Source organism: Pseudorca crassidens, chromosome 12 (assembly GCF_039906515.1).
Source record: "Pseudorca crassidens isolate mPseCra1 chromosome 12, mPseCra1.hap1, whole genome shotgun sequence".
Taxonomy (NCBI): Eukaryota; Metazoa; Chordata; class Mammalia; order Artiodactyla; family Delphinidae; genus Pseudorca; species Pseudorca crassidens.
Window position 1 is genome coordinate 13,824,427 of NC_090307.1, and position 21,623 is coordinate 13,846,049.

The 21,623-nt window shown below is 34.9% G+C and overlaps 1 protein-coding gene across 7 annotated transcripts in view; it reads left to right on the forward strand.

Annotated features, from left to right (window-relative positions):
- Positions 1–21,623, forward strand: part of PIGN (phosphatidylinositol glycan anchor biosynthesis class N) — a 111,612-nt gene that overhangs the window by 16,329 nt on the left and 73,660 nt on the right. For all 7 annotated transcript variants that reach the window (XM_067698906.1, XM_067698907.1, XM_067698905.1 and 4 more), the window contains 7 exons: positions 3,173–3,297; positions 4,416–4,546; positions 5,449–5,565; positions 7,972–8,012; positions 10,903–10,962; positions 12,204–12,296; positions 13,355–13,410. In XM_067698906.1, the coding sequence (XP_067555007.1) occupies positions 3,173–3,297; positions 4,416–4,546; positions 5,449–5,565; positions 7,972–8,012; positions 10,903–10,962; positions 12,204–12,296; positions 13,355–13,410 (623 nt within the window). The remainder of the gene's footprint in view (positions 1–3,172; positions 3,298–4,415; positions 4,547–5,448; positions 5,566–7,971; positions 8,013–10,902; positions 10,963–12,203; positions 12,297–13,354; positions 13,411–21,623) is intronic.

The window sequence follows — 21,623 nt, forward strand, 5'->3', positions numbered from 1 at the left end:
TTTTCATTTCACGTATGCTTTTGTCAAAAGGGAAGACCTTCAAATTAAATAAAATCTCTTCAAAAAAATAGTTAGCAATTTATTTTGCTATCACTTCTTAATATAGTTGACTTATATTAGTATCTGCTTAAAGGCCTTTGGCTTCTAATTTCATAAACATGCCAAAAATGTTCCAAAATCATGGATTTGATCGCTTGTGGATAGGCAGATATTGCTAATGACTGGCCTGATTTTATGCCTTTTTTACTTTACTTCAACACTGCTAGTTGGTGATATGATAGTGACCAGAAAAAAAATTTGCCTACAACTTCATAAGATATGATAGAGACATGTACATTAATCAATAACAAAAATATGAAATCATCAACAATGATTAGTAGTGTGAAGGAAAAATGCAGGGACTAAGAATATATCTTTAGAAAATTCTGATCTAAACTAAACAGTTAGAGGAAGACTTTCCTGAGAGTTTTGAGATAGTCTCTGGAGAAGTATACGAGACAAAGAAATGGATGGATCTGGATTGCATATAGAGAAGAGTATTTCAGGCCAACAGCATTATGTAAACTTGGGCCCTGAAAGGAGAGCCAGCATAATGGATTTGGGGAACTGAGAAAAGGGGAGGTTAGCATGGCAGGAACACTTACTAGAGCACAGTCTGAGATCAGGCTAGAGAGGGAGTCAGGGGTCCAACCTGGACTTTGTGCCCTGGCCAGAGACTCATGCTTAATTCTAGTCAAACGGTTTACAAATATATGCCAATTTCTACTCACTTTTTAAAAAACTGTGGTAAAATATCCATAGCTATCTCCTCTATTAGGTCTTCCATGACTTCCCTTTGCTTTACCCCACTTCCAGTTTGACTTAGAGAACCCTCTTCTATATTCCCTTAATACCTCTGTCTTAGTACCTTATTATGCTATGCTGTAATTTTTGATACATTGGCAACAATTTCAATCCTATGGGAAAAGAATCTAAAAAAGAATGGAAAAAAAAAAAGATGTGTGAGGACTAACTGTTCCAATACATCCCAGAGGATTAAAAGGAACTCTGCTTTTATTTAAGCTTACAACTGCCTATATTATAAGCCATTGGATCTAACAAGCATTTCTGTACTGTTTATGCAAAAAGGAGGGGATTTAAAAACAAAACAAAACAAACAAAAAAACCCAAACAATTTCAATGCTATATACATCTTATGGCAGAGATACTGTCTTTTTCACATTGTTAAATCTAAATTCCTATCATGTATTCTGGTACATAGATACATGATTAATTTAGATTAAATTCAACTCTGTAATAGAAAAAAAAATATTGCTTAGAAGTTCTATCTCAATAAGAGATAATGCCAGAAGTATGCAGCCCAAGATTGATGCAGTCCAAGATTGTCATAGTGGTTCCACAATGTCATTAAGACCCAGTCTCCTAAGTTTCTCTTCTATCCTCAGAGCATGGTTTTAGCTTCAGAGTTGTCTAACGACCCAAGAGATGCTGGAGTTCCAGCCATTATTTTAAATGTTTTAGGCCAACAGTACGAGGAATCGAAAAGGACCTTCTGTCCTACTAAATTAAATTTATTTCAAAAAACCTTAGGTCCACATAGTCCTTTGACCAAAATGTTTGACTTATATCTCATTGGCCATAACCAAAAAGGCACATGTAGCTGTGAGAGAGAATAGGAAATATGTAGGTTTTAAGTTTGGAGCACTGACATGTCCCATAAAATCAGAGGTTTTACTTGGAGAGGAAGGGTGACTGCATGCTGGGGTAGTCATCTAGCAGTCTCCCATGAGGTATAATAAATATTTGTTAAGTACAAAAATGAATGAGTGTCTTTGAGCTAAGAAAAGTGGGATTGGTGGGCATAATTATACTAAATATTGGGGGGAAAGAAGCTAGGAGTGTATTCTATCTCTTAGGTACAAAAGACCAACTTTTTAAAAGGCAGTGGGAATCTAATAGGCTGAGCTCTGTAAGATTAGTGTTTGATGGCTTCCCAGATCTTGTGTCCACATATGAATGAATAGCACTTTTTACAAAGCTGAATATTATCAGTCATGAAACAAATTGTAAATTTGACTCAAGTTCAATTGCTAAGTTTTTTTGTTTCTTGTCAGCTTTCAATTATATCTTCAGAATGTAATTCCATTCTCTTGAAAAACTTGCCATTTCCATCTAGATTTAAAATTTCTTAGGGGCTAATTAGAATGTATTTGAAAGGGGCTAGGTAGAATATACATTTCATACATATATGAAAGTTAGGGGGCCATTTTATGTTTTTAAGGAGGATTGGTAGCACTATGTTTATGTTTTTAAAAAAAATTATTTCTATTCTTGACTAGATGCTTTCTCTAATGGTACCATTTATATTTTTAATGTTTGTAATAATGAAGAATTATCTGAAAAAATATTTCAGACTTTTGTTGGAAAGTTAAATACCTCTTATTCTTAAAATTAACATCTTCTATAGTTCATTTATGTGAACAATAATTATATATCTTGGCAGTCTGTTGACTTATTTAAAATAATTTAAAGATACTCTCCATAGGTACTTGCTTACATGTTCATGTGTATGTAAGCACAGGATGAATCCTTTTCTTAGAGGCCTTTATGAATCCAGTTTATCTTTATGAAATGAATCATTTTTGAACCGTATTTCCTTTCATTAAGTGGACATTTTTCTATCATACAATGTGAAGAACAGATTCTAGTCTTGGGACAAAGGAAATAGGAGGCTATTTGCAATGTTGCAAATGAGAGACTATGGTTGAACTAGGGTGGTAACATAGGACAACAGAAGTATGAAAACATTTTAAACTCATAAAGCGTTCCTAAACCGTTGCCACTAGTACCGTTTTACTTTTGACTCTTGTCAAAATAGTTCTTCAGTCTGCTATGTTTTATTCAATGTTATGAGAACTTCATGAAAACGAGATCCCCGTTCTATAAACTTTTTTCAGCCTAATTATAACACAGAAAATAGCTCACTCGTTATTTGAACATAGATGTCTGAACTGACAAGTACTTTGTGTTGGTAGGTCCTGAGACAAATTTAAACAAAATAGGATAATTTAATTTTATAGTTATGTATAAATTTAATTAAATGTTTTCATTGGAATTACTTTTTAAATAAAATAAATGAACTAAAATTTTTTAACTGATTTGTTACATATAGGAATTCTTTCATGCTGCCAGAAACAACCAATCTTTGTTTTCTAAACTAAATGAAGACAAAATAGTTTTTTTCTTACATTTATTAGGAATAGATACAAATGGACATGCTCACCGACCATCGTCAAGGTAATTTTAATGCTGTGTTTAATTTCATGGTTTTGAGGGAAACGCCTGTTTGAACTTTTAAAATATTATTATAATGTTTTCTTTGTAATGATCACAACAGAACTTATATTTTAAATAACTCTAAAGTAGAATAAGTTCTCATTTATATGAGATGTAGTATGATATAGTGGCTAAAGTCACATGTGCTGTGACCACACTGCACATTAATATAAGTAAAATATATCCTGTATGTGTATTCCATATTCTTCATTTATCAGGTCAGAGAGAAAAAACTCATATTTTAGAAGTATTTTAGTAAATTTTGAAATAAAAAGCATTTTTATGGTGTTAATATTTATATCACAAAAAGACGTAATTAGCTGTTCCTTATGTTCCATTTAATCAGTGCTGTATCTAGCAGATAATAGTATAAAGTTTTGTATGTGATGTTTCAGTAGTACTCCTTATATAAAACAGCAACTATTTTTCTCACTTCTGAAGACCGTAAGAAAGGAAGAATTCATGTTATACTTTTATTCTTCATTTTGAATTTGATTTAGATTAGTCTAACTAACTGCAAAGCCTATTGGCTAGCTGCCAGTAATGAATACCTCATGCTTCCCTTCTTTAACACAATGCATTGTCTTAAGTGATAGAACTTATACCAAACCATCCTTGTTCAACTGTATGGAAAGCTTAAATATAGTTTGTTCAAAATATATTATAGTGGTTTATATCACAAACACTCTAAGGGATGGAAATATTGTATAGTTGAAACAGTGATGCTTACCTGTTACTAATGTGGAAAGAGCAATATAGTTTACATTATGAGAGGCATGAACTTAAAAGTCATCATTGTTGCAATTGAGACTTAAAAAGCATTCCTTAAAATCTATTTGCTAATCAATATCTTTTTAAAAATCATTTTTGAAAATCATTCCAGATTTTTTTACTTCTTTAAGAGGAGAAGAAAATTACTTTTAACAATCTAAAGAGCTCTGATTTAAAAAAATATTGAAGATGAGATCTAAAAGTACTTCAAGTTATTGATTTTATAAGTTCATGTTGAATAAATTTGATTTTTCCAAATTAATGTAATTAATATAATTTAATTTTCTCTTCTCTTTCTTTTTAAACAGGGAATACTTGAACAATATTAAAATAGTTGATGAGGGATTGAAAGAAATTGTGTCTACTCTTAAAGATTTTTACGGAAATGATGGGAAAACAGCATTTATCTTTACTGCTGACCATGGAATGACAGACTGGGGTTAGTCTGTTTCTAAGTGATATATACTTTACGATTAAAGCAGTGGTAAATGTAGCTTGCAAATATCTTGTAATGTTGAAGAAGATTAGATATCTTAGTATATGCAAACTGTCTAGCACATAATAGCATGCATAAAATGTTAGTGTATAAAAGACTGATCTTATATAATCTTTCTTCTAACTATGAAGGGAATATACTCTCATTTAACATGAGAAATTAGAGAAAAGTGTGGTGAAGAAAACAAAACATACTGATTATTTATCCACCTAGAATTAACTGTATGTGATGGCAGAGGGGGTGAGTTTAAGGTGGTATTACTGAGGGTACTACTAGATGAGCCTATCCCCCCTGTGAGATTCCCAAGGCAAACACAGTGTGTGCACAGAGAAGAAAATAAGGCAAAGCTGAGGTTTGGGTCACCAAATCACAATGTAGAATTCTTGTGAGCCAGTTCCACTGTATAAAGGGCTTTTGGCTATACCAGCCAGAGTGGCCTGGAAGAAAAGCATATAGAGACTTTGCTATCCTCTTCAGAGCAGACCTGGCCTCAAACTTGGGTGGTTACTCCCCAAAGGAGCTTTCCCTGTTCTTTCTGCCTTTGGTGCTACTCTGGTGGCATCTCCTCCAAGTCTTATTGTTATTATTCTTATTCTTCTTTCAACCAGTCACTCAACGGATGTTCTGCTTTTTGTTTTTGCCTGTTTGTTGTTGATGCTCTGACTTTCTTTGGGAATATTTAAAAACTAATTGTTAAATAGAGATGCAAACATTTGGGAGTATGGTGGCTAGAATTAGCTATATAGAGATCAACTCTTTAAAACTAAGTATTAAAAAATATTTAGGTATAAGTTAATTCTTATATATTGATACTTGTCTTATTACTCTTTGTGTCTTATTTGTAGGTTCCCATGGAGCTGGTCATCCTTTAGAGACTTGTACTCCTTTTGTCACTTGGGGAGCTGGAATCAAGTATCCTCAAAAAGTGTTAGCTCAGAAATTTGATGATACATATTTGCAAGGTATGAACATTTATCTTTATTGTTTTTATAAATGTGACATTTTAAAATAAAACCAAAGTTTAACTTAAAAAAATTACTTTTCAAGTTATAGCTTTCATTTTGATATTTGTGTCATTACTATTTCTATGTATTACTTTTGTATAGTTCATATTATTTGGTTTATAATATTCAGCTTGAAATATAATTGTTAGTTATTTGCCTTGTGAAAGTTCAAGTATAAGTTTTAATATTTTTTTTCACAAACCTTATTATTCCAGGACTTAGATTAAACCCTTTGCTTAGATCTTACCTGCAAAGACTATCAATTAGATAAATCACACATATGTCACAATTGATATTTCAAAACCGGACAGATTTTGCCCTGTCTCTAGTACTTTTGAAGGCTCTCTCTGTTGCCCAAGCCTCTGTTCCTTCTCAATCCATGGCGAAAAGGAATTCCTTTTTCTTGGAGCTCTGGTTATTTTGTAAGGTAAGGGTATTTTAGCGTTTCAAAGCTTTTACTAATTGGACAAAATAAATGCCTCTCAAATGCCTTTCTCTGGATTAGTTGTGTCAGACTCATTCAAAGCACTTGTTAAGAATACAGATTAAAAAAAAAAAAGTTACAGGGCTTCCCTGGTGGTGCAGTGGTTGGGAGTCTGCCTGCCGATGCAGGGGACATGGGTTCGTACCCCAGTCCGGGAAGATCCCACATGCCGTGGGGCAGCTGGACCCGTGAGCCATGGCCACTGGGCCTGTGCGTCCGGAGCCTGTGCTCCGCAATGGGAGAGGCCACAGCAGTGGGAAACCTGCGTACCGCAAAAAAAAAAAAAGTTACAGATTTCCAGACCTTGTCTGTAGGTATTATGATTCCATGAGTCTGGGTAAGCCCTAGAAATGTTCCTTTTAAAACCTTCTCCAGGGATGTGGACTCCCAGCTGTATTAGGTATTTCTACCATAGAAGACTTTTTGGTTTGTATAATAAAATTTTCCTACACACTTTCTTTCTTTTTTTTTTGTTTATTTTTTATTGAGATGTAATTCTCATACCATCAAATTCATGTTTTGAAAGTGTATGATTAAATTTTTTTAGTATATTCACAAGATTATGCCATCGCCTCTACTATCTAATTACAAAACATTTCATTGCCACCACCCGCCCCAAATCCCTTCCCATTAGCAGTCACTCCTTACTTCTCTCTCCATTGTATGTCTATGCCATATTTCATTGTCATCTTATGGACATTTAGGTCGTTTCCACATTTGGACTGTTATGATAATGACTCAATGAACATTTGTGTAAAAGGTTTTGAGTGCATATGTGTTTTTATTTCTCTTGGGCAGGTACCTAGGAGTAGAATTAATGGGTCATGTGTTCCTCTACGTTTTATTTTTTGCAAACTACCAAACTGTTTTTCAAAGTAGCTGCACCATTTTATATTCTTATGCTCTGTGTTAAATGGATTAGATTGAATCTAAATAGAAGCTAGGTTAAATAGTATGTTTGTATTGAGTACTTAGGAGACAGAACTTTCTTTTGGCAGTTGATTTCTCAGTGACTTAACGTTTTAGAATCATATGACTTCAAGAATCATTACTGAAAGAATGTATTTTTTCTTATATGGGTATTTGGTATCATAAGTTACAGAGAAAGGGAATGTACGTGTTTTTCCTCATCAGGTGATTAGTCTGAATTTTTAGTAGCTGACTGGTAGAATTAGGATCATATTTTTAAACTTTTTTAGCTTATTAAAGGAAATTTCATCATAAAAATGCCTTAGAACCCTTTGGGTAATATATCTTAAAGTCAAAAACAAAGTCTTAAAATCAAGACATGGCCTCATAATCATTTGTTTTGATTACTGTTTATTGAAATTTCTGAATTTATATGTAGAAAGATAGGGGAATGAGGCAGTTTTAATAGTAACTCACTATACTACTTTCACATTTGGGATTAGTGACGGTAGGAGCATCAGAGCTAAAAAATTTCAAATATTTTGCAAGCAACTCTCATTACAGAAAAAAGAAAAGCTTAGATTGACTAACGGGCTATTGGTTGCCTTAATAATTCCCTGGAACGTGACTGTCATTAGTTGTAGTCATGCTGACAGTTGTTATCATTGTGCCTTTTACTACCATTTTTCCTTCCTTAGCCTTTGGATGTTTTGAAACAATTATCTCCAAATTATTTCCAAATTAATATACTATCACAGAAAATATCAAATATTTACTTTTCAGTTATTCTTTTAAAATTCTAGTTTAAAAAATTTATAGCTCTTCCTTCTTAAGCACGCTTTTTGTTCATACTTGGCTTAAAATGAACTTTACCAATACTTTTGTTTCCACTGACCACTTATAATAATAAAATGATTTATCTTTTAAAAAAATTCTTAACAGCAGCTCTGGTGTTTATTTGTATATTTCAGAATGGAAATTGGAGAACTGGAAGAGACAAGATGTCAATCAGGTATTCATTAAATTTAATCATGTTCAGATTTAATTTCGTCTATAAGAAGTTTAGACCAAAAAAGTCTGGAAAAAAAGTATATTAATAATGATAAAAGATTTTTCTAAAACATTTCAGTTACCAAGGGAAATCCTGTTAAATGAGAATATCTTAACCCCAAGTAATCTTCCTTTTGGCAAAATAAAAAAAGCAGCTGCAAATAAAAGTGAAAAGAGAAGATGCCCTCCCTCCAAATAACACTGGCTAATTAAAGAATTATTATGCAAATTAAAATTTGCATGCCTGTTACATTTCTGTGATTTCTTGTCATGGTTGCCTTGCTTAGTTGCTTTAAGCACAGATCTAATAAAACCCCATTATGGGTTTCTCTCCTGTTAGTGTGTCAGTTACCACTTCTTTTTTATTAACACCCATTTTATCTTTAATTCTACCCAGAGTTTTTACAAATGCAATGGAGAAAAAGTGACAAGAGTATATAGATTACTCAGCTAGAAACCTTACATTATAGGAAAATGCGTGGCCAACCTAATCAAGTTAGACCAGTAATATTATCTGTAAATATGAAGCACAGATTTTTCTTGTTGAAGATATGCTGTGTAGACAGCCATCTTTACTATTTGTGGAAGGCATGGCATCGTTGGTATGTGGCCTCCAAAATGGTGGGAGTACCTTACTTCTCCAGGTCACCTCACAAGCTGACATTCCTTACTGTGGTGGATAAACCAAGGTCTAGGGTCTCATTTTCAGGCTTACGGTTATAGAAGCCTGTTCTTTCTCAGCATATTAAGAATGGTCTCTTCGCTCAGGATGGATGCTTATTATCCAAGTAAGTGACAATGTATAGAATCAGATAGCAGTCTATTACTTTGCAATAAAAATCACTGTCAAAGGGATAGGAATAAGTTGAAGTCCATAAAACAAGAACGTGTTTTTTATATAGACTGGATCATAATCAAAAACTAAATATAGATTCAGCTATTGCTCTCTGAATACTGCTTCAGATCTACATTAGATGAGAATTCTTTATTCACTCCTTCTGCCAACACTGTTGTGTGTCTGCAGTATGTTTAAACATCGTGCAAACATTAACATTAACATTAAAATATTGAAACATTAACACATTAACATTAAACTTTGTATAAGGGATATAATGGTGAATAAAAGCTGACACACTCCCTACCCTAGGAAGCTTATAGTTTAGGAATAAGATAAATTTTACTTTTATTTGTATTTATCATACAAACAAATGTAAAATTATAGCCGTGATAAGTACAACAAAAGAGGCCTGTGAAGCCATCAGAGTATAAAGCAGATATATCTCATAGGCTGTGTGGTCAGCAAAGACTTCCCCAGAAATTGAGACTTGGGCTGCGATTGAAGAATGAGTAGCAGTTGCCAGGCCAAGGCAGGAGGAAGGGAGCTTTTCAGGCAAAGGAGCAGCATGTGCCCAGAGCTCTGGTAGAGGGTACGTGGCATTTTAAAGGATCTTGAAGAAATGGGTGTACAGAGTAACAGGCCGTGCTTTGATGTGAGGCAGAATAAGGTAGACACTGGACCACACAGGGCCTCATGGGCCCTATGGAGTTAATCCTAAAGCTTGAGGAAGCCTTTGAAATGTTCAAAGCCTGGGGAGTGACATGATCTGATTTTCTGTGAAAGGATTCCTCTGGCTGCAGCATGGAGACTAGATCAGAGGAGGCCAACGGTGGATTCTGGGGGAAGGAGAGGAAGCGATTAGGCGGCCAATGGGGTTTTCAGTGTTCTATGAGATGGTAAAGAGAGTCTAGATGGTAAAAAGTAAGACTGAGAGCCTGGGACCAAACTCCAGTTTTAAATAGGGGCTAGCGAAGGTATCTGGAAAGAAGCCACAGTGAGATTGGAGGCACTCAGTGGGGGGATGTTAAGGCCCAGGAGGGGGTGGTCCGCACAGCACTGCCAAGAGGTCACGTAATTATAATCATCACAACAGCATTTGTAGCCACCGGTTAGTGCAGGACTATTATGTGCCAGGTACTTTATAAATTTAGTCTCATTTGATCCTGCCATAACTCTGTAAGGGAGAAACTTTTATTTCTTTTTTAACTGATAAGGAAACTGAAGCATTGGAGAGGTTAAATAACTTGCCCAAGGTCTCAGAGATCACAAGCAAGTGTTTGAAACTGAGCATTCTGACAGCCAAGTATTTTACTCCCTGAAAAATTGTATGGACTAATATAAAAGCAATCAATTAGTTGTAGAAAAATGGAGGTTATTAGCTCTTTAGGAAGAGCGGTCTACAGAATGATAAAGAGTCAAAACAAGTTAGAGTGGCCTGGGGAGTGATGGGGAGGTGAGGCCATGGAGACAGAAAGCATGAACAACTCTTCTGGGAAACTGGACTTGAAGGGAGCTCTCCAAAATGATATTTGAGGTCTTTTGTCCAAAGAACCTCTTATCTGGTTTGTATCTTTTCTGGACTTCACTGGCTGGCAAACAAACCTCCTTCTGATACATACTGTCTTTAATTTATATATATATATTTATATTTCTTTAGTTAAAGTCTATTGTTGCTATTTATTTTCTAGTTAAAGCATCCTTCTCATAATAGTCAAACACTGTTGCATAAAGTGGTCAAGTTTTTGGCATCTAGAATAAGTAACTTTTTATGTGTTTTACATTTGGGGCTCCTAGTGGTTTCTTGTCAAATTTAAGTTTTCATAAGTTCACATACCTCTAGCAAATGACATTTTTTAGAGATCAGTACCTACTATGTATTAAATAAATGTTTGAAGGTAATGGATTATAATGAATATCATGGTTATTTTTCAAACTACAGTGATATTAATTAGATTATTTACTTTCCTTGTTGATCTCTGTCAGCTTCTTAGATTTGAACTTCTTCTGTTTGTAGGCTGATGTTGCACCACTGATGGCTGCTCTTATTGGAGTTCCCTTCCCTCTTAATTCAGTGGTAAAGAATACAATTTTCTTATCAACTCTCAGAATTAAAAAAAGTTATTGTACAGTAAAATTAACTTTTTGTGTGTTTCTGAATTATCTTTGATTACATTTAAAACTTTTTTCCTTTATATTTCTTTCTAAAGATGTAACACCTCATAATTATGTATGAAATACAACATGGAGCACAAGCCTAATAGCTTTTCTTAAAAATTTTTTATTTTCTAAAATGTAAATAGATTTATATCTTTGTATTTTAGTTACATGATGAAAATATATAAGTAATTTTTTATTGTAAGAAGCAGAAACTGAATCCATTTAAAGGAAATTTACTAAAAAGATATTGCTGGTTTGCTAAATCAAAGGGGTCCTCAAAGGCCAGACTGGGAAATGAACAGGAACCAAGAGTGCTCCAGAGACTCAGGAGAAAGAAGCTCACCGTGGTCCCATGGCAGGGCCAGTCTGCAAGGTCACTGACACTGGGGGAGAGTAGCATTACACCTGGTGTACTCTCTGTTCCTTGACTCTCAAGTGTCAAATTCCAGTGCTTACCATTTGAGTGGTCTGGCCTCAGTTATTTGTCTACCCTTCAGTGAGGGAAGGCTGGGGGGGCCTCATTAGAGACCTACTATGCTCTACCTGATATCTCAACATAGAATGGTAATGCTGTTAAAAATGGGAACTGGATGCTGAAAAGCTAAAAAACAAACAAAATCCATTCCCATCAGCCATTCTTTCTAGCCCTTCAAATCAAACTTAAAAAACATAATGTCATCTACCTCAGAACTCTGATATGATCCCTATAGTCATAAGTGTGTGTGTATGTCTGTCACTGAAACCAACGTTTCACAAAACAATCCTTACCGTTACTATACATAGTAATATAGTCCTATTTTTCTTATTATTTCTTTTTTTTCTTTTTAAGTGAGCTGGCTGTGGCCCACCATAGTAATTTTGTGTGTGTGCAGAGCACCTTTAGTTCACTGCCTGCCACATAGTAATCTTTAAATAAATGTTAGGTTTTGTTGAACTTAATTCATCTCTTTTGCTTTATTTACTTTATTATATCTACTTTGTAAGAAAAAATAATAGAACATTTTTTAGTTATGGTTTTTAAAAAGATTTTTTGTTTAATTATTCCAAGAATTTGTCCATATGTCATCTCTGTTGCTTCCTTTGTAAGTCTGTTTTGTTTTATAAGAATATTTTGAGCTTTGTTAGTACTAATATTAAATCAGTGTCTATTATTTACAGGGAACCCTTCCTGTGGATATACTTAACAGCACTGATCTCTTCAAAGCAGAGAGCATGTTTACAAATGCAGTACAGATTCTTGAACAGTTCAAGGTAAAACAAGACCACACACAAAAATGGACGCTACTACAATTTTAAAATTGCATATATTAAGTGAAAATATTTGATTTTGCATTTCAAGAAATGATTTTCTATAATTTATTATCTTTAAATCTTGTGTGTTTAACTAATGTCCTAAAGTTTCACATGTCTGAGGTGCAGGTTCCATGAATCAGTTTAAGGGTGTAGAATTACCTTTGAGGAGTGTTCCTAATTGTTAGAGTACCACATATGCTCATAAAGACTACAAACCAAGTCTTTATCAATGAAATTTGCCTTGTAGAAGTAGGATTAGAGATTGCAACATTTCTTGTCATTCCATGTATATTATTATATGCATTAAGAGCTTAAAGAGGTGACCATTTAACTGAAACTTTCTGTTATTCTTTTTTGTTTTTGGCTGCGTTGGGTCTCCATTGCTGTGTGCGGGCTTTCTCCAGTTGCGGCGAGCAGGGGCTTTAGTAGTTGCAGCACATGGGCTCAGTAGTTGTGGCATGCTGGCCCTAGAACACGCGGGCTTCAGTAGTTGCGGTGCGTGGGCTCAGCAGTTGCGGCGTGTGGGCTCTAGGGTACACGGGCTTCAGTAGTTGTGGCTCGTGGGCTCCGGAGCGCAGGCTCACTAGTTGTGGTGCACGAGCTTAGTTGCTCCGCAGCATGTGGGATCCTCCTGGACCAGGGGTCGAACCCGTGTCCCCTGTACTGGCAGGTAGACTCTCAACTACTGCGCCACCAGGGAAGTCCCTTTCTGTTATTCTTAATAACAGAATATGTTAATGCAGCTTGGCTTATTTTGTTTCCTAAGAATTAAAGAAATATAGTTTAATTACATTACAATATGTTATTTTGCAGGCTTGATATGCTTAATTCTCAGCTTATTGTAATGGTACAATAATATTAACATTTTCTTTAGATATTTATGAAATAATATAGCAACACAAAATTCCATTTATTTCTGTCCCTGAAGAACTATTTCAATGGATGTTTATATTTCAAAATGAAATTAATTTTTTTTCTCATTTATAATATAAAGTATTTTCATACTTGGTTCCCAGGTGAAAATGGCTCAGAAAAAAGAAGCTACTTTACCATTTTTGTTCACACCATTTAAGTAAGTCTCTTATATATTTTTATTAACTTGTAGGAAATAATTTTTCACTGAGTTTGAAAGCTTGACAGGATAGATTAGGTACTTAGAAACATTGTCTTTTTTGGGTACGTTAGTGCAGTCTTCTAAATGAAAGCCTCTTCTCGTTTTATAAATAATGAACCAGATGCTATATACCTTTGAATGGCTGGTAGAGGAGATATAGGGGTGCAGAGAGATATAGGAAACATAAAGGAGATAAATTCAACAGGGCTTGACTGGGAAGGTGTGGGGCTCTTGGTTTGGTTGATTGGGAAGATGCTTGTGCCATTATGGCTTATAGAAAGAAAGAAGAGCTAGTATGAAAGGTAAGGATGAATTTACTGAGTTCAACTTACATTTGAAGATACCAGTTAATTAGTTAAAAATAAGGACTTGAATTTCAAGATAGAGATGAGAATTGGTTATTAAGATTTTGGAGCCAACAGCATAAAGATGGTGGTGGAAAGTGTTAAACATGTAGGAGGCTCTGGGGAGAATATAAAAAGTGACAAGAAAAGGCCAATGAGACAATTCTGGGAAACACTGACAACTACTTGGGAAAAGAGGAGAGTTGATTTTGGTGGGCAGCAGATTTTGTCCCACATCCAGAAAGACGTACTTTCCTTGAATTGAGAATGGGCAGATTTGAGTCATAAATGTGGCTCTGCACCACCGACTCGGGCGGGTTTTCTCAGCCTCCTTGGACTTCGTTTGCAGTTAGTAGGGATTCACATTTAATTAGGAAGGATTTTGTTCTTGACCAAAATAAATAAAAACTGTTTGAAATATGGGTGGTAAGGATCTGATTGAATGACTTCATTGGAGTTATTTTTACTTATATAGCACTAGTGTAGTATTCATAAACTAGAAACTATTGCCCTCTGAATCATGTAATCACATCATTCTCTATGGCAGCCTGCCTTTGTGTGTGTGTGTGTGTGTATATGTGTGTGTGTGTGTGTGTGTATAGGAGGGCAAAAACAAACTTAAGATTTTGCAAGTTATGACATTAACAAGTTATGTTAATTAATTATGACATTAACAAGGTAGTTATGAATTTGCAAGTTATGAAATTAATTATATTACATATGTCAAAGGTAGAATTATTTTTGAGGAGTGTCCCTAATTGTAGCATTATCACATATACTTATAAAGACTATAAGCCAAGTCTTTATCAATTAGAATTTGCCCTATATTATATCATTTAGCTATCATATGCATCTGTTTATTTGTAATGTAGTGGTATAGTCAGACAGTAACAAAATAAACAAATGAACAAGAAATATATTATCAATTTTTGATATGAAGAAAATACACAGGACATTGAAAGTAACTGAGAGTTACTTTAGATCAGCTACTTGAGAAAGACTGATCAGGGAAATGCTCTTCTGGAAGGGGTTCAAGTGCACATTGCCCACCTTCCTCCACTTGGCCTGGGAGCTGACCATGAACTTCCCCTGCTTTCATGCTCAACACCTGCCTGCGGAGCCACTGCTAGCTTTGTGTCACCAGGGGGCCCAACAGGATGGTTGATTCTCACCCACTGGCTCACCCACCCTGCCTGCAAACTTGTCTGGCTGAAAATCATCATTCGTTGAAAGCCTGCAGTATGACGAGAAAAGCCTTGGATAAAACAAAGAATTGACTCGTGAGGAAATAGATAACTGAAGGAATAGAGAAGAGCTTAAAAATATTAAAATCCTCAGAAATATCTGAGAAACTGTTGTATCCATAAATAAAAAAGCAGCACAAACTTTACAAAATGAGAAAAAGTATAGGATGCATTTTTTTAAAAATGCAAAATGCAACTAAAAACCTACAGAATGATAAATTGTACAAGAATGGTCCAAATGGGAGGCAAATCCTCCAAATTAGAACAGCAAGTAGAACTCAAAAGAAGTGAAATGAATTTTAAGTAATATATGCACGGAATGAGAAGCTGGAGGAAACACTGGAAGGTGTCATTTCTTCACCCCCCATACACTGGAAACTTAGGGGAAAAGGAAACATTTTAAATTGTACAATAAAAGCAGGCTTCAAATCTGAAGAACCTAAGATGTGACATGATTTTGAGCAATTGTTGGGACTGTAAGAAAGATTTGAAGATTGGCATGTGGATCAAGACTTCAAAGAAATAGATGAGAAAATTTAATTATAGTATAAAACTTTGCTACTGAGTGAACAGCATTTAAGTAATCATAAATAATGTAAATATTGATTTTCAGCTTTTAGAGTCAAACCTTAGACAGAGCAAGGAAGACTTAATAATGATTACAGAATAGAATGCAAATGTTACCAACTTCGGCAATGTACAAGGCTACAGGTTGGAAGGCAGAAATATAAATGGAATAATAGTGGTGCTATTGTCCTCATAAAAAAGAATGTGGAGATGATTCCAGCTATAGTTGAGAGAATAAGGTAGAGGTTTGGGTATTAGATTATTAAAGTGACCAACGTAGCCACCAGGAGGTAAAAATAGTAATATAACCATATTGAGGTGGGAGGAGACAGCAGGAACAGAGTCAGCGGGGAGTCAACAGCAAGGGTCTCAGGTTATCAAGTCAAGAAATAGTAATGGGGCTTCCCTAGTGGTGCAGTAGTTAAGAATCCGCCCGCCAATGCCGGGGACACGGGTTCGAGCCCTGACCCAGGAAGATCCCACATGCCGCAGAGCAACTAAGCCCATGTGCCACAACTACTGAGCCAGCACTCTAGAGCCCGCGAGCCACATCTACTGAAGCCCTCGTGCCTAGAGCCCGTGCTCTGCAACAAGAGAAGCCACTGCAATGAGAAGCCCACGCACTGCAACGAAGAGTTGCTCCCACTCACCACAACTAGAGAAAGTCTGTGCACAGCAACGAAGACCCAATACAGCCAAAAATAAAAACAAATAAGTAAATAAATTTTTTTAAAAAGATATAGTAATAAAAGCATATTATTAAGAAAAATGAGGGTAACTACCAGAATAACAGACACGTGAAAGTTTTTATTTCTGGGTTGGGGAACTGAGAGCTGAGAAGGGTGGGGCAGGGACACATTGGTTGTCATTTTGCCCCTCTGTACTGTTTTTGATTTAAAAAAATTATATGTATATATTGCTTTGATAAAACATAATTTAAAAAGAAACAAAAAATAGGTAGTTCCCTGGTGGTCCAGTGGTTAGGACTTGGCACTTTCACTGACGTGGGCCTGGGCTCAATCTAAGATCCTGTAAGCCACACAGTGCGGCAAAAAAACCCCAAAAAACAAAAAAAAACGGTATTCTAATCATTGGCATGAATCGAAATCATAAAAGTTATGGGCACAGATAAAAAAGAAATGTATTCTTCCATGTAAATTTGAGAATCATCAACTTGAATTACATAAAAAATTCTGTGGTATTACACTGTATTTAGGAAGCAATTTGGAGAGAATTGATGTTTTTACACTATTGAACTTTATTTATTTATTTATAGCTTCTGTTATGTCCCTAAGTAAAATTTTATCTTTTCCCATCCAATATACATTTCTCATTATTTTATTCCTGGATATTTTATTTCTATTATGAGTAGTATCCTGTTTTCCCTGTTACATATGTTCAGTATACCAGGAAAAACAGTTATCATCATTTATCATCTGAGTACAATGGGCTCTTTATTTTTCTCTAATCCAATGAGTTTTTTTCATTTCTACACCATCTCTTTCCTTCCAGTCACCTTTATATATACACCTAATATTAGCATTGTCCACTTAGAAACTATATCAAGTAATTATTGGAACATAAACATCATAAAAGATGAAAGAATGCTGTGGTCACACATCCTTTTTGTAAAACAGCTCAGGTTCTTGTTACAAATAATTGTTCAATGAAGTCCTTCCTTCTTGAATAAGTACCATATTTCCTTTTTCTTGTTAGAAATATATTGTTCACTCATCAGTTCTTAAATGTAAGAAAACTTATCTAGGATATTGACAGCTATCTAGGATATTCAGTCTTGAGATTTTACTTGTGTGATTAATTTCACCAGCATCGCTAGATTTAGGTTTAATAATATCTCTCTACCATTCTTCCATTGTCTTATTTAGTCTTTCCTAGCATGAATAATTGGTGAATAATGTAATAGTTCCTAGGGTGATGAAATAGCAAATGTGTCAAGATAGAGGAAGAACAAGATTGCTAAGATCCTGTAACATATCTTAGACTTGTAAAAGGGTCCAATGGATCCATATGGTAATCGCATATCCTATTTTATCCTATTATTTAAAAAATAAGTAAATTTTACCTTTGATATTTTAAAGACCTCTAAGAAAGAATAAAAATCATGAAATATTCATTATGACAAATAGAACTGCTTAAAAAACCCTCAAAACTAAAATTGGGTCTAATGGACCCTGAGTCTATGCCAGGAATGACCAGCAGGTGGAGCTACATGACTAGAAAAAGTATAGTTTGGCTACATTGAAAGTACCTTAAAAAGGAGGAAAAAACACTTTCTATTTGAAAAGTATGTATAGAGACTAAAGTAAGATAAGAAAAACATTAAAAGAAAAAAATTCCATGAAATGAGAAAAGAACAAGAGAAGACTCTTAAGAGATATTTTAGAAAAAAATGAAAATGGGAAGGAGATATTGTACCTTGCCAATAGAAGCCAAAACATCTGTTATATTTTATTTAAAAATCACTATTTAAATTCAGGGAACTGAAATAAATTTTAACAGAATATTTTAATATTAATATTTTCTACTAAAATGGCAAAAGATACTTTGATTCTTTTTAATATATTTATTTCTTTTAGTCTGATATGGATTAAAATTCCTCCCTTGGACCAAATTTTAAATATTTGTTTTAATGTGAATCTTTCTACCACTTCATCCATCTGATTTACTAATTATTTACTAAAAGTGTAATTTTCTGCCTCAAACCCGAAATTCTTCTTTTAAAAAAGTAACTTTGGGGACTTCCCTGGTAGCACAGTAGTTAAGAATCCTCCTGCCAATGCAGGGGACACAGGTTTGAGCCCTGGTTCTGGAAGATCCTACATGCCACAACTACTGAGCCTGCACTCCAGAGCATGCGAGCCATAACTATGGAAGCCCGCGCACCTAGAGCCCATGCTCTGCAGCAAGAGAAGCCACCACAATGAGAAGCCCGCGCACCGTAATGAAGAGTAGCCCCTGCTCGCCACAACTAGAGAAAGCCTGCGTGCATCAACAAAGACCTGACACAGCCAAAAATAAATAAATAAATATTTTTTAAAAAAGTAACTTTTATACATCACATACCTATATTGGAAAATATTCATTTACTTTATTATGACATGAAAGATAAGATTCTATGTCATTGGTCAGTCTAAAGGAGTACAAATTATTCTATAAATACTTTTTTTCCTGCTTTCTCTTTGTCTTCTTGATATAGTTTTTCCTTTAAATAGATATTCTAAAAAGGAATGGAGTAGGTATCATTAGGTATCTCTAAAATATCATTTGTAAATGCAAATGATAAAAATCTGAGTAAAGAATATATAATACTTCTAAGGGTAGCATTTTAAGGAGATTTCACCCTCCAAACACTAGTTCACCCTGAAAAAATGCTGAAAGTCTTGATAATTCTAAAACATGGTTTAGTTTCTTCTACAGTGTTCATATAACTATGGAAAAAAGATGAAACAATAGCAATCACAGCAAAGAAATGTGCACAATTAATATTTATTTCTTTTGCTTTTTAGTTAAGCTTAACATGTTGATAATAGATTCTTTTAAAACTTGATGTTTTCAATATAAAAGATTTTGTCAATAGAGGAAAAATTTTCATACAAATTACTGTGTAGAAATGTTGCATTGCTATTATCATAAATATTACTTCTGCCAAATTCTCTCTCTTCTCCCTCTTTGTGATTCCAATTATGTGTGTATATATATATATATATGTGTGTGTGTATATATACAGGAGAAATATATATATATATATATATATATATATATGTTCCTGTTAACAATGATGTGTATGGTTGATTTTTTAAATGGTCTTTTCTGTATTTTCTTTCTGCTCTTCAAGATTGAGGCAAGATATTTTCTATTGACCTATCTTCTGATATACCAAATCTCTCTTCTGCTTTGTCTAGTTTGTGGCTATCAGTTATCACTTGTTTTTCAGTTCTAGGACTTTTATTTCAATTTATGTAAAAAGTAGATTCCAGATACGTGGTGCAATTTTCTGTCTTATTCTCCATTATTGAATATATTAACCACAATTATTTTAAAGTCTGTACTTGATAACACCAATAACCGTATTGTTTGTGAGTTTGTTACTGTTGTCCTTTGTCAGTTGGTCCTGTTGTTGAGTCTGGTAGTTTTTAAATGAACCCTTATCATTGTACATTAAAAGTTTTAGAAGCTCTGGATTATCTCATTCTCTGGAGAGGTCTTACCTTAACCTCTGACAGGCGCAGAGCAGTAGCTGACTCAAAGCTGTGTTGCAGTTTGTTCCTTTGTCTCTTCTTCCCACTGGTTTGTGTCTGCTCTTAGAGTGGAGCCACCCATGGATCTCAGCTGAAGCTTGTTGTGTTAGCTAGAGCCCTTCCTCTTAGGTGCCTCCTAAACATCAGATTTTCTCTCTCATATATCTTGAGATTACTGTCCTACTTTTCAGGTGCCTTCTCCCCAACTTCTTGTCCTCTTGTCCTAAACAGCTGAAGAATTCGGCTGAGTGTAAAGTTCACCTTCTCTCTTACCAGCACTTGGCCTCTGTTTCTTTATCTGAGTTCTCCATATATAAATTCTTGCTTATAAAAATTCCTTCTCTCATTTTTCTTAAGACTTCACTTCAGAATCTGTATTAAATTAGTTTAAGTAATTCCAGATAACCTTCTTTTCATGTCTTTTTTTTAAAAATCCAGAATGAAAATTGTATATTGTTCTCTTATTTTTATTCTCTTTTGGGTCCTCAAGTCCCGGCTTCATGGGATGCTGCAAACCTTAATTTTTATCTCTACAGTCTGATAAGATTGCCAAAGGCTTTGTTGGATTCTCTACATCCTGGCAGCAGCCATCTGCCCAAATTCTCAGCCTTTTTCCTTGTGTACGGATGCCCAATTTTCTGTGTGATTTCTTTCTAGGGTCCAAACCCTTCAATTCTTGATGGTCTTAAGACCATCAAGGGTCTGCTAGCTCTCCAGTACCTTCAAATTTATTTTTAATTTTGTTTTATCAGGCTTTCTGGTTGTTCCTGGTGGGAGCATTGGTATGCCAAAGCTTCTCCATCATAGCCAGAAACTATGGTTAAATTTTAATGTTTTAATTATTTTAAAAATCTGGTTAGTAAAATGTGAATGAAAAAGTAATACATCTTGGGGCTTCCCTGGTGGTGTAGTGGTTAAGAATCCGCCTGCCAATGCAGGGGACACGGGTTCAGTCCCTGGTCCAGGAAGATCCCACATGCCACGGAGCACCTAAGCCTGTGTGCCGCAATTACTGAGCCCGTGTGCTGCAACTACTGAAGCCTGCACACCGAGAGCCTGTGCTCCTCACCAAGAGACGCCACTGCAATGAGAAGCCTGCGCACCACAGCGAAGAGTAGCCCCCGCTCGCCACAACTAGAGAAAGACAGCGCGCAGCGACGAAGACCCAACACAGCCAAAAATAAATAAAACAAAATAAATGAATTAAGAAAAAAAAAAAGTAATACATCTTCACAATAAAAGTCACACAGATGATAATAAAAAGTTCCCGTGCCTGGTGTGTTCCAGTCTTTACAGTCTTTGTTCCTGGAGGTGTAGCTGCAGTTTCTTATGTATCTGTCTATATATATATCATGTGTACCTATGTATGTGTATGTATATATCCCTTTGGCTACATATTTTTGATTTTAATTATGAAATTATTCAAACACACTGAAAAGAATGAAGACTATAACAAAAATCCTTGTACCTACAATCCAGGTTTTAAAAATGTTAACATTTTACCATATTTCTTTAGATCCTCTTTTTTTCTTAAGAAGTAAAGTGGTGTAATATAATTGAATCCCTATTTTTAAAATCTACCAATTTTTTTTTTTCTACAATTCTCTTTTTTTCCCTTCAGTATGATTTTCAAGATTTACCAGCATTGGCACGTGCAGCTCCCCGTTATTCATTTTAATTTGTATACATTACTCCTTTGATTACTCCCTTGCCAACCCCCCTTCTTTGGTTGTTATTTGTTTTGTCTTTTTTACATG